The 15,002-nt window shown below is 32.1% G+C and overlaps 1 protein-coding gene across 1 annotated transcript in view; it reads left to right on the top strand.

Moving 5' to 3' along the window:
- The window catches only part of LOC113516731 (uncharacterized), a 30,171-nt gene extending 23,812 nt beyond the window's left edge, over nt 1-6,359 (top strand). The window contains exons 21-23 of the mRNA XM_052901987.1: nt 1,128-1,288; nt 2,288-2,499; nt 5,770-6,359. Of these exons, the coding sequence (XP_052757947.1) occupies nt 1,128-1,288; nt 2,288-2,499; nt 5,770-5,865 (469 nt within the window). The 3' untranslated portion in view covers nt 5,866-6,359. The remainder of the gene's footprint in view (nt 1-1,127; nt 1,289-2,287; nt 2,500-5,769) is intronic.
- Nucleotides 6,360-15,002: the final 8,643 nt, after the last annotated feature.

Genomic DNA, 15,002 nt, shown 5'->3' with positions numbered 1-15,002 from the left:
GTGTAAGGGGGGAAGAGATTGTTAGGAATGAAGGTCTAACATCTCCGATGCTAGCAATATACCCTATCAGGTCGACCTCCACGCGGTTCCCCCAGGAAACCATCGTGGTTTATTTTTGTGGATTTCGTCACGATGGGTTAACTGACCAGCCTATTCATTCTCACCTATCATCCCTCACTGGTGCCTGGCCAGCGTATATAGTTAGCAATCGGGATTACCATTCCATTATCATCCATTCACCGTTTGATGTAATGTTCTATTTCGAACTTTTATTAATATATTACAACATTATTATTAGTTATTATTATTAACAAAAATTGTCAGAGATCAAATTTGGTAATCTAAAGATACCTACTTAAAACTAACATTTCGTAACTGTATCAGTGTGTGACCCAGATAAATAATTTATTTCAATTTAGCAATCATAAAGATGTGTATACGAAATATTTTTTTATGGATCTTAATTATTTTATTTCATAAAAAATCATATTATAAGAATACAACATTTAATAAATTCTAAATAAGTACTCTTCGTTTACGTATACCCCGTACGGGCAAATGCAAACTCGGACGACTCCCACTAGATGGATTGACGACCTAAAATGCATTGCTGGGAGTCAGTGGATGCTGATGGCTCAGGACCGTTATTTTTGGCAGTCTATGGGGGAGGCTTACGTTCAGCAGTGGACGGATAATGGCTGAAATAATGATGATGATGAAGTGTTCTTCTTAAAATACATATAAATAGAGAAACGTACTACGAGTAACGGAATAGATAATAGTTAAGTCCGTTAGTCCATCGTGAGAAATTAACCAGAACTTAAACACAAAAGGGAACTTAATTGATCGAGGTATGGGCAGCAGCGTCCCTCTTAGAACATAATAAAAACTCAATTGCAATTGCCAATTCGCCTGCCAAGAGTGCCAATAACTGGCAAAAACCCTTTTTGATGATGATATGATAAACACAATGGTTTTTGCATGGAAGTCAAACTGATAGAAGTGGCAGTTACTTGTCCCTTTACTAACAACCCCTTTTCCCTACAAAGTTAGGTCTAACAGGCGAAACTTGTTCTGCCAAATACTAATAATATTCAATAGTAAAATATTTGATCTTACCTTCACAGACAAGTCCTGGATCGATACCCAGCAATCGATCGCGATCGTATCGGCATTTGGGGTCACAGTTACGGTGGCTACGCAACTCTGCTGACACTCATCAAAGATGAAGAGCATCTGTTCAGGTGCGGTGTTGCTTCGGCCCTTGTTACTTCGTGGATATATTACAGTAAGTTGTCACGCTATATGGCGGTGCTAGATGACGTATGAGATTTTTCACGGACAGCATTCATGCAAAGTTCATCTTTTAAATATATTTCTGATATGGAAAGCAGTATCGGGTCAGTTGGAGAAGCTTTTTTTTGTAACATAGAAGGTAAATGAGCATGCAGCTCACCTGATCATAAGTGACTACCTACGAGCACCCGCAGTACTGGAAGATTGCTGCCGGTCTTTTAAATAGTAATATGCTCATTCCTTGAAAGTTACGTTGTCGTATAGGTTTGGAAATATTGCGCTTTGAGATTCTCAATATTGAATCCCAGGCCAAACCTGTCATTTTTCCAAATAATATTATAATTTGGATCATTTATAAATGTTAGTTACTTTGTAATTTAGTGGGTAACTTAATATGTTTTATATAGAACATAGACGGCCTGCCGTGTAGTCATCCCTTTCTTTCCTGTAAGTGTTGTAAAAGGCGACTAAAGGAACTTTACGGTCGAGGGACGATTAGCAGCGTCCCTCTTAAAACATCACCAAAGCCTATCTGTGGTTGTCAACCTTCCTGCCAAGCGAGGCAATTACTGGTAAAACCCCTCAAGAGGGAGGCTTATGTTCAGCAGTGGCCAAATAAAGGCTGATATGATGATGGCGATGATGATGATGCAGTCTAGAAATTTGATATCTAAAAAGCGCTACCTACAATGTTATGATGGAATATGAGTGTAACGTGCTGATTTTCTATTCATTTTAGAATATATTAAGAAAAATAATGCACAAAAAACAATTGCGAAAGAGTGAACATTTATTTGAGGTTTTCTTAATTGGTTTTAATATGTTAGTACGCTAGCATTTCAGTACTAATTTTGTATTCTCTTTTTATAATGAGAAATCCATGCCCACGTGAGAATCACGTGGGATATATCGGTTATTTCGTTATAGGAAATGATGGTATTTGTGTACAAATCGTTTCATTCAATGCTTAATCATTTCATTACTTATTCAGATACAATGTATACGGAGCGATACATGGGGCTGCCTACTGAAGAAGACAATCTATCAGGCTACGAAAACGGCGACATAACATTGTTGGCTGAGAAACTGAGAGGGCATGACTTCTTTATAATTCACGGCAACGCTGACGACAATGTGCACTATCAGAACGCAGCCAAACTGCTGCGAGCGCTTCAGCAGCTAGATATACCATTCAGGCAAATGGTAAATAACTTTTTTATAAGTTGTATATGTGTAAATTGAATTAAGCCCGTCTTTTGTATCAAGTTTCATTATAGTGGTAATCGATATGAATGGTAGGACATCGAAGAATTAATTATGAAGACTACGGTATCACTCATGAGTTGCCATTACCACAGATAATACAATACCATTATTGGGAATATGAAGTATCTTTGGTACAGATACGGGTCTATTTGAGAATTTATATTTATTTTTTAAACCTATTTGCATTAATAAAAAAGTTCAAAGTAAATTAACAGGACTTTTATAACTAAAGAAATTAATCAAAAGATGAATTAAAAGACAATATGTAACAAGAAAAATACAAAAGAAAATAGAAAAAAAAATAGGTAACATTTCGCCATCGCATCGCAGTGATACAAATGAGCCATAGCTTTGTGATAGACTGGTTTACGCCTGCGACCTGAAGCCACTGTTACGGACGGACGCGAGCAATGAATCTGCTGTTATTGTGTGTTTGTGTGTGTGTGTATATATACAAAACACTACCTACTACCCTACATTTTACTCCAATTTGTTACCCCAATCGCCCTTTTCTCCCCTCACTTCGGGTGTCCCATCGTCCGTATCAAATAGCGAAGACAAACAGCTACATATATCTGTACAGCAAACTCTTAAAAAACCCATCTATCTATCTTAAAAAGATTCAAACAGTTTGTACCTTTAAATAAAAAAAAATATATAGCCAAATAAACGCAACCGTTCTGAAGTGGTGGGCTTATATATTATACATAATTGGCAATTGATTTTTATTTATATAAATATGCTAGCTTTTTGCGTGCTACTTTATATGTGTGAATTTCAAAAGTAACAAAACCCCATATACGGCCATTATCCAGTTACAAATTAATATATAATTATTATACTAAATAAAAAAAAATATTATGTCATACTGTTTGGTCAGCACGAGGTAATTAAGTGCAACCTGACATTTGTGAATAAGTTAAATTTTAATATTTCTTTTAAATTTACGTTGTTTTTAGTCTTTGCGTACAAATATCGCAAGTGACCCGACCAGAATTATAAGAAACTAGAAACGACAGGTGCTGTTAAATTGTATTTTGATATCTCCAGTATGGAAATTATTATAGATTAAAAAAATTATTCAATTTTATATTCGTAACCACTACGCAGGAAATTCAACGTGTTTCTCAAGATTCGTTGAGACATACAGATTTATGGTTTTTTTTTTATTGTTGATCTAAATAAAGCATTCACATTTCAAACATCCTTGAGATATATCATATTTAATCAACCGACTTCCAAAAGGAGGAGGTTCTCAATTCGGTTGTTTTTTTATGTTTGTTACTTCATAACTCCGTCAGTTATGAACCGATTTGGAAAATTCTTTTTTTTTTTATTTGAGAGCATATGTGTTATTATATGAGCACATATGTTATCAAATGTTATCAAAATAGATTCAGTATTTTAGTTTTTATATCAAAATAATTGGTTTTATTACAAACTAGCGGCCCGTACCGGCGTCGCACGGGTGGACATTTTTACATTTTAAAAAGTAGCTATTAAAGCTGCACATGCGACGGAAGCTTAAAAATGGAGTAACTTCTCCCGTTTTCCCATCATTTCCCTTCACTGCTCTGCTCCTATTGATCGTAGCGTGATGAAAAGTATACTATAATTCGCCCAGGAGTATGAAGAATAATTGTACCAAGTTTTGTTAAAATCTGTCGAGTAGTTTTTGTTTCTATAACGAACATACAGACAGACAGACAAAATTTTTACTGATTACATTTTTGGCATCAGTCTCGATCACTAATCACTCCCTGATAGTTATTTTGGAAATATATTTCATGTACAGAATTAACCCCTCTACAGATTTATTATAAATATAGATATAGTTATTTTTTTTATGAAACACAATCTTATTTATTTGCTATGTGGAGTTATAGAAAAATAGAAGTGTTAAGAAGTTTTTATAATTTGACGTAGCACGATACGCTTTATCGACATGATATAATAGAGAAGTAATGATTAGGTATTTTTTACGCAATTTTGAGTAAAAATTGTTGGAAGAAATTTGTAGAGAATAATTTAAGATGTTGTTTCACACAAAAGGTGACTTCAGTCGTAGCCAAGCAGTTATTTTAATTTAAAAACTAAACTACTAAATTGATTCTGTTAAAGTATCTGTAAGACCAATCTGAAAGTAATTTTTCTTTTAGATAAAAAAAAAAGATTTTTCTTAATTGGTTTATACTGACGGAGTTATGAGGTACAAATCTTTTTTTGACAGTTTTGGTATTTGTAAACAATATATAGCAGTATATAGGTCTATAGAATCTACCAGAAGAAGTTACTACCTTCCTAATGTTTAATATTACTTTATGAGGCGAAGACATTAGAGTAGAGATCGGAGTTTCTTTTTTTGTCGTTTACGTAGTGGTTACATGGTAAAACGTAATAAAAAATCTGCAACAAGTTTGTAATTAGGTAAAGTGAAGGAACACGTATTAATTAGGAGAAAAAATATTTGGTAGTTTGGTAGAAATAAAAATCGCATCTGGCAATGTATATAATTGCATAAAGATACTTTTCATTTAAAAAACAAATAAAGGAATCTATTGTAACGTACATTTTATTTTTTAAATATTTTTTGCCGTATTATTCTCAAGACAATAAAATACATTTGCCATTCAATTAAATATTGTAGACATGTCTGGAACATGTGGTAGTCATAAAAAATAATCTTTCAAATAAGAATATTTTATATCATTGAAGGAATTTTGGATTGTCTTTTACTGAAGCTATAAGCCAGAATCAGCTTTCCTGTCTTTTCGTCTCAATTTTACTCAATTTTTACATATCTACTTCAAACAGCAGGATAATAAATAGGAAACCATCAAGTTTGCAATAGATATTGTACAGGCAAATCGCAACCTGGCAATTCTTAGTAAGTATTTTACTGAACTGGGTATAATCTTGCGGAATACCTTGGTTATTTGGATAAAATCATTTTATTGAAATCCGCTACTATTAGTATGTGTGTGACTGCCAACATTCGAAAATTTACCACCACTATTGCTCCCAGAAATTTCATAACCTTCCATAGTAGGTAGCCATAAATCCTCCTAAAAATTTTTAAAAAGAAATCTACACCCATTGATATAATTTTTGGTCACCAGTATCAATTAACGTCAGTAGGGTTTTTAATATACTTGTATATAATTTTTTTATTATTAAAAAAAAATTAACTGATACTTGTTTTTACAGAGTTATCCAGATGAGGCGCACTCCCTCGCAGGCGTGAACTGGCATAGATATGACGTAATGAATCGCTACTGGCAACAATGTTTGAACATACCTTAAATGAATTTCGTAAAATGCTCTACTGGGATGTGTTCCATACAAGTACAGTCATCTGTATATGCAAATATTTTTCTATTTTGTTAAAATAACAATTTATTATAATTATTATTGGCTAATCAATGCATCTATAGGTATGAGTATACAAAAAAAGTAAGATACATTGGTAAAGATACTACATAGCATTGAACACGTCATTTGTATAATATTTATATTGAAATAAAATATAAATATTATACATTCCATTGTACGTTAAGAGTTTTTATTCATTCATTCCCATTCAAGGTTATAGTTGAAACTGAAATTTAAAAAATGAACGTGTATAAGTATATGTAGTATAATATAATAAATTCTATTACTTACCTACTTATTTCTTTTTTTTGTTTCGTTTAAACATGTATAAAATTGAATATAGGTATTGCACAATCCGTGTAATATTATTGTTAATCATTATTTATTTAAATTCAGTGTTAAATAAAATAAATATTATTCTATAACGAGTATTAATTGATTATACCTTATTAATGTCAAAAACAAGAAAACATTACATAAGGGGGCTTTATGAGAGCAACAGAAATCTAAAACAATTATTTTTAGAAATTTTATCCATCTGTATATCTGTTGCGGTATACCATAAAAGTACTACAGTAAATTAGGCGCAATTTCGTCATATTTTTAAAGATTTAACTAAAAATCTAGTGTATGTATTATCTTGAAACACCAGAAAGTGATCTATTTCGTTGTTTTTTTTCTTTTTACGCGACAAAAACAGCGTAACTAAGTGTAGCGTAACTGCTTTATTTTAACAATGAAACCTACTTCTAAAATCTAGGCGTACAGAGACGCAGACAAAAAGTAGTTGTTAAATAAATAACAGGGTCAATGTAACAAGTCTTCTAAGGTAAATCTACGTAATCAGTAACGAAATTATCATATTTTTGCCAAATTGTTGGAGTAAAAGTGTACAATCCACTTTTATTGCTTACTAGTTTTTGCCCGTTACTTCGTTCTCATAGATTTCAGAAGCAGGAAAACCACTGGCAAAAACTAGACTTCTCCTAAATTGTGTACCAAAATAAAACATACACCAGATTTTAAGTTCAGGAATACAACTGTGAGAACCGTGTCCAACTTGGTGCTTAGTTTTTAAGCGATGTCGAAACAAACAAACATAGACAAAATTTCTAAAAACGGTGCTTAAAATTTTTTATTAATATATTTCCAAGTCAAATATCGTCTAGTTATAATTTTATTATATTAATAAGGTAACTACTTTAACTAAAATAGGTTATATTTTTTTATGGGTGAAAATGGAATGATAACCCCACATGTAATAATGGTACCTATACGTCGGCAGGACACCAGTGAGGGATGATAGATGAAGGTTAATTAGGACAGTTTGGCTGATTATGACGAATTACCCAAGAAACAACTACGATGGTTTCCAGGGAAGTCGCGTGGAAGTCGACCTGATGTGACCTATCCAATGGGACAGTTTCATTCTAATTATTAACAATCCCTTTCTTCCATCAGGCTGTGTTAAGTTATTTAAAAAAAAAATGGCATTTATTTCAAACTAGCTTTTCCTCACAATTTCATACGCGTACATTTTTGGGTTGGACCTACACCAAATAAGTTCGTCTTTCAGGAATAAATTAAATATTTCCTATACAAACATGGTGTAGTTATAATTTTATGATATTTATATAGATATGATAAATAAAAGATCAAGAGTTATACTATAGCGACTAGTTTTTTTTTAATATATGTGTATTCAATGTACGAGTATATATATTATTCAAGATTGCGGACATATATGTCTAATAATAAACATAACTATTTGACATTCTAAAATAGAAATAAAATAACATATTTTTTAAATAATAATAAATAGTAATTTTATTAAATACTTATGTGTAAAGTTAATTTTATGGAGCAGGTATTTATGTACTATTTACAGCAAATTTTTCATCGAGTTTAATCCCGAGAGTATATTTAAAACTATGCATATGTTTAATAAAAATGATTTAAAAAATGAGGGTTCCCATTTTCGTGGAATCCTTTTGTATTGTACGTTATGCACACGATAACTATGCCAATACAGAAATAATGATTCTGATTCGAGTCAATGCAATATACTAGTATGTTAGTCTAGTATTGAAATACCTCTACAATAAGTAAACATATAAAAACGAAATATAAAAAAAAAAACTTTAATTCAGAAATTTTTATCTTAAAGTATAATAATTTGATTGAGATTTGTGTAATTAAAGTAAATCTAAATACTATAAAACGCAGTGTAGGACGACCACCCTATAGATAGAGTGACGACCTGAAATGCATTGCAGGGAGACAGTGGACGCAGGTGGCTCAGGACCGTTCTTTATAGCAGTCTATGGGGGAGGCTTATGTCCAGCAGTGGACGGACAATGGCTGAAATGATAATGATGATAATTATCATAAGTGATAGTTTCTAAAAATCAAAACTTGTACGGAATCCGGTTAAAGTATTTTTTGTTGACCTTTCATCCACGCCATGAATAAAGTATAATATCTTAATTTTAAATTCAAATACTGTTTAGCGTTTTTATGCTGATGTTGACCAATTTCATACGCTTCTTGAGCTTAAACTTCAGAGCTATCAGATATGGTATGGCAGGAAATGCGATCGTTTAAGTCCTTACCAAAGTAAACGTTAATGACTGGATATAAGGTTTAGTTTAATTAGGTTCGGATTACAGTCGCTGTATACTATTGTAAAAGGGAGTAGTCAGGTATTATTTAGGTGCAAACTGAAACAAATTGTACCAAATATGAACCATTTTACCTACCTACATCCGTTCGTACATTATCACATACGTTATCTACTAATATTATTTGACATTAAACATAATTGTAATGGGAGCTTCGATATTACCTCTGTTAATTACTTATTCCATTTATCCGCCATATTAATTTACGAAATTGTCACATACCTATCTACTCGTTTATTTGTGTTAAACTAATGAAGTTATTATTTTTTTAATGGATGATAATGGAATGGTAACCTCACCTGCGCTAACGATATATAGTGGCAGGGCACCAGTGAGGGATGATAGGAGAGAATGAAGCAGGTCAGTTAGCCCATCGTGACAAATTGAACAATAAATCAATGATGACGGTTTTCAGAGGGAATCGAGTGGAGGTCGACCTGATAGGGTATATTGCTAGCCATGGAGTATTTTCCATTGTTATTATACTTTGCAATAATAAATATAATTGTATTGTAAATATTGTTCTATAATGTGGAAAAAGAACATATCGTGAAATCGTTGCTTTTTGTTTTAAAGATCGTCTAAGAGGCGAATAGGGAAACAAAGTACGACACAACGATGCAAGAGAAAGAAAACTTGTAATAAATATAAACTAATTAACCTCTCCTTCTTTCTGTGGTCAGCGTTATAAATAGTAAGCTAAATATTCTCGCTTCATGAGAGATCTCTACGATTAATGAAACCATTGATAAAATCTATATTAAGAAAATAAGTTACATAAATAAAATATTTTCATATTCTACAGTATGGCGTTCTTTAAAAAGTGTGTATAAGGTTTCATCTTTGTCGACAATGCGCACGTGACACCCCTAGTGTCGCAGATGCCCATAGGCCTATAGGCTTTTTTTTATACAACTTAGAATGGTAAACAAGCTGACGGCCCACTTGATGGAAAGTGGTAACCGTCGTCTATAGACATGAGACATATATAGGCTACAGCAGACGGGCTGTACGATTGATTGCCACCTTCGTGGTGTAAAAAAAAATATTTTGACAGAATATTTTCTTCAAAGAGAATGTTTAGTGCTATTACTTGTACTGTTATTAATGAATCCCACCGGCAGCTTTCAGATTCCTGTACCCTTTCTATTACGTCTTTTAATACTATCGGATATCCGTAATCCGGTATGATATGTATCAACACGTACACACCGAGGTTTGCAGTGAGGCTGTCGACCGATGAAAGTGAAAGGAAACGAGACGACCGAATCCGACCGATCGCTTATACAATAGCACCCACAATGTCCACTGTACACGCACAGCACGCTTAATAATTATGGCTATTCTCTGAGATTTTAGAGTTTACTATTTACAGCGTTATAGAGCGTAACGTTATACAACACACCATTGTTGGGGGAAAGGGATTGTTAAATGGAGACGTTTGCTATATACAACCAGGTCGCGCCATTAATTGAATTTATCATAACATTCTCATCTATCACCCTTCACTGATGCTCCGCCAACGTATCCCATTAGCGCAGGCGGAGTGTTACTTTTCACTCATAAAAAAAACACGTCATTTTCATTTTCCAAAATCAATCAGATATACTATTTTTAATTTAATTATTTAAGATTATACTGTAGGTATTCATCCTGTGACTTATACTATTTAATTTAATTATTTAAGATTTTGCCGTAGTTATTCATCCTGTGACTTTATGATCCCATTCTACAAATATTTTTATTCTATCTCAACCGATTCCTATTCCCTATTTATTGTTTTTTTTTTATTTAACTTGTATACGGCATAACATAATTCTTTATTTGACAAAGTTCATTTTAATTGTATTTTTATAAGAGGTACCATTTCCATATTGAGTACTGAATGCTTAGTTCAAAAAGCGGCAACCCTTCGTTCTTGAAATATGGACACTCTTGATTATAACACTATATATTTTACTATATATGTGTATATAAACATGTATATATGTATTTTTTTTAATGGGTGATAATGGAATGGTAACCCTACCCGCGCTATCGGATGATGAAGCAGGTCAGTTAGCCCATCGTGACGAATTCAACAAGAATTGTTCACAATAGTTTCCAGGGGGAATCACGTGGAGGTCAACCTGATAGGGCATTGCTAACAATCCCTTTCCCCCTATATATATTCATCTATTGGACAACACAATATGTATATATCTAGGTACGGCGTTTCATATAGATAAAATTGTTTGATTTTTGGACCTAAGCACCTATTTACATTAGAAAAAAAAATTCTGATTGACTCTAGTAAAGTCAATAAAAAATATTTGCTATAATAATGGTATTCTGCTTTGATCATTTATATGTTAGATCTGTCTTTTCAATATAAAATGTCTATAATTAGTTAAAAATTTTTTTTTTGGGTATGTGTTTTAAAGCTCTATACTCTTCCACTGGTTTACTTCATCATAAATTAATATTAATTTTGTAACCTGACCGGTTGTGCGGCACTGTGACATTATCAGATGTGTAAAAATTAAAGGTCATTGATCGTAATATCAGTCTTTTCTCATAAAAGTTAATTTTCCGAATTCCACCAAGTGACGTAAGCACCATCCGCATCGAATTATATTTTTTTTCGCTAGGGATACTGTTGAATTAAAATCCTTTTTATTTATTTTTATTACAAACCTCGGAAACTGCTGAACCAATACAGCAATTTTTTTTAAATGTTCTTTAAAATATGATCTCTTATTAATGTATTTTCCGCTAGGAGCGCTGTTGCATTTCTGTAATTAGATAAATAAAAATGAATCGTTAAAGGTATTACTAATTCACACACTTATTTTAGCTATTGAACTATTTTGTCTCTTTTTTTAATGCTAAATTCTCAGTTTGAATGAAAGTGCCAAATAGTGTAATAGTTAAAATAAGGTTTTTAGGAGTTTTGATGTTTCTATTTAGCATAATCATAGAAAAATCAAAACTAGTCATCAAAAATAGTCTAGAACCCTAAAAATTAATTGTATTTTTCCTTAGTCGCTTCTTCTTACAATATCGTCATAATTGTAGAATACTGGCGGATCTTTATATGTAATATTTGTCAGATCCGTCAGTATTCTACGACTATGACGATATGAAGATGAAAACTACACTTTGGAAAATTGTTCCTTATGACAAACAACGTAAGTTTTTTTTTTTGTAGATTAAAACAAAATAAATACAAAATATACCTATCGCTATAATTGTAAGGACATTAGTCGTCTAATTGAAATCACTTATGAAAAGATAAAATAATTAGCGTTATTAATTGTCTATAACCACACTGTTATAAATTTTTTCCCCTCTAATGATGATCTTATAAGATTGTAACTTATTAAAGATACGTAAGTAACAACTTCAGTCTATTGCATTTTAAATCAATGTTCATTTATTAAATATTAAATGAAAATCATTAATTATTTACTCAAAAACATAAAGGGTAAATCTTAAAAATAAATCTTAAAAATCCATAAAATAATATTACATATATTACTTTATACATAATATAATCCTTATATAATCTGTAATAACTTATTATATTTTTTATTTATTTATTTATTTATTTCCAGACAACTGCGATCCATTCTTGTTAGTAAGTGTACTTAAAAACTATGTTAATACTTAATTACTAATAATGATCTAGTCCTCTCGGAGAGCATTTTCACGAGAGGACTATCCAATTTATTAACAAACATGTTCAGGATACTGTTGCTACTCCCGCGTATTCGACGTAAAAACGAAGCTGTCTTTTTTCGCCAGACTGCGTCAAAACTATCTGTGCGAGCGTCGGCAAACATCGCTGAGGCGCTACAGAAGCGCGGAAGCCGCAACAGTAACCTGAAACTATTATTAAATTGGATACGCAAGGCATTGCAAGTATACTGGAACCACTGACTCGCCGAATACAACGATGTACATATATAAATAGTGTTATTTTTACTGCATCTGTACATCGCGCAAATCGGCGATATTGGCTCGGACCGACAAAGCCCTACGCTCCCTCTCCATATCTACATCGTCTCTAAGGCTGGTGGTCACCAGGTGACCAAGGTATTTAAATTGATGCACTCTTCTAATTTATCCAACATAATAGGAGGTATATATGTTGGACACCTGGTACCCGCCTTAAAGACCATGTACTCAGTTTTCTTTACATTGTATATCAAACCGTGTGAAATAGCAATATACTCGTAACCTGTGGTTTCGGTTATTTCTTTTTTTATAATTTGCTGTTTCCTGTTTGTTCACCTGCGCGGAACCTATTATCTCCCATTTCTATAGAAATTTCGAGAAATCTCTTCGAAAATCACACGTAATGGCTGTTGTAGATAATTTCAAAGATGCTCAAGAGTGTTTCAGTAAAGGATGGTGACCTTTTTTAGTCGCCAATGGTAAAAACGTCGTCAGTAATTTTACAGGAGCGTCAAATAGACAAAGGCCAGTCTTGGTTACAGATTTATTACAGAAAATATGCAGTATTTTTAACATTCAGAAGAACTTCCCACTTTGGAAGTCTAAACTATAAATAGCTCTTTAGCTAGATCTATTACATTCATTGATATAATACCATAAGTGTATCATGGCGTTGTAAGGTTAATGACCTATGCAATGTCAATATACTAAAGTAAGGTACACCAGAATAATGGACTTCTGGCTTCTTGCATAACCACCATACCTACCAGTCATAAACTAATTCATAAACTTATGCTTATGGATAAGAGGCAAACGTTTCATTTTTATAACCACAACGCCTTTCCATTCATAATAATACCAACTGCGACTTCTGCCCGTAAATACTTTACTAATAATATATGATAAAAAGAACAAAGAAACCTAGTAATTCTTATAATTATAATATAATGATAATCCACAGTATGTTTATAATGAATAAATAGGTATTTATCTGTGAGCTTATGGTAAAAATGCGCGTAAATAATTGCGTGGAATTGCACCAGCATATTTATGAATATTACAAAAGGTATATTACAATTGTACGAAAATTGTATATAATTTGCATTTACCTTACTATTCATATATATAAAAATCATTATGTATTATTAGTGTTATCAGACAAATATCTATTAAAAATAATCCTTTAAATGATTACAAAATAGAATTTACCGCTTTCTATTGCACTCATCGAAAGTGGAAAAAATCTCTAGCTTATAGAAGATGGTAATTTTTTTTTATGTTAATTAAGATGGTTTATAGTGTGGTAACAAAATAATGATTGTACAGTGAACTCTGGATACTGCTGTCTAAAATCTATATGTACCAAAATCACTATATGAGCGAGACGTGGTCAGAAATATGTAATTTTATGTATTTGTTTTGTCGTGGACAATTGGAAAGGATCTTGTATAAGAGCTCACGTCATAACTGTATACCTACTGCGACGATTGCGGACATATGGTTGGTACCTGTGTTATATAAGTCATTGACGGTCTAAAAAGCTTATCAAAATATAGTATATTATATATTATGACGTAATAATTTATTATTATTACAAAATAAATGTAAATCGTTACACAGAATAGCTGAATCAAATTTTTTTCTAACAATAAAGTGTTTATTAAATTTTTAATGAACTCTTGCTGATATCTATTTTATCTATGCAAAAGTAAGACTTACTTTTTTACACTACATGGAATGGCAATCTAACTGCCAATCCACCTGGTAATGTGAATTATAAATGATAAATGGTATCCATCGTCTGTAGTGTCAACGCCATGGTCAGCACGGAATACACCGTGATGCACATGCGTTGCAATTCGTAGGTTTACTACCATATAAATATTATATACCCTTTAAGTTGAAATGCAAAACAAATATTTTTGAATGACTAATCCAAGGAAATTTGTTTAGTGGTAGCTTAGTGAAACACGAGTTGGACTTGGTTGTTGTATTCAAGCAGACGGTATACAAAGTCTCCTTTGTATGTAAATTAATTTTATTAGATTTAATTGTATTAGAATAATGAGCACTCTCGTCGATATTTACCTTCAGTATAATGGATTATGAAAGTATTATATGCGTACTACTGGTACTACCAGGAAGTCCAAATATAAGTATCAAGGGTATTTCCAAATGTCAATGCGAATAATTAGAGAGCCATTGCGATGAATTTTATATGATTTATTTTTTCTGTGTGATATTTTCTATATTAAAATCAAGATTATTGTTTAACACTATTGACGATAATTTGAATTTAAAATTTAGTACATACATTAGACTTATTTTTTTGCCTGTCATTTTGGGTGAGTTTATTATTAAAACATGATGTTCTTTTTTCGAATGTTCTAGCACAAATATTGTAATACTATGCTAATAGTTCTAATAAATATGCACTATAGAAATACT

Source organism: Galleria mellonella, unplaced genomic scaffold (assembly GCF_026898425.1).
Source record: "Galleria mellonella isolate WM207_F2 unplaced genomic scaffold, CSIRO_AGI_GalMel_v1 utg83, whole genome shotgun sequence".
Classification (NCBI taxonomy): Eukaryota; Metazoa; Arthropoda; class Insecta; order Lepidoptera; family Pyralidae; genus Galleria; species Galleria mellonella.
The sequence above is the reverse complement of the archived record's forward strand: the minus strand, read 5'-3'. Positions and strand labels throughout refer to the sequence as shown.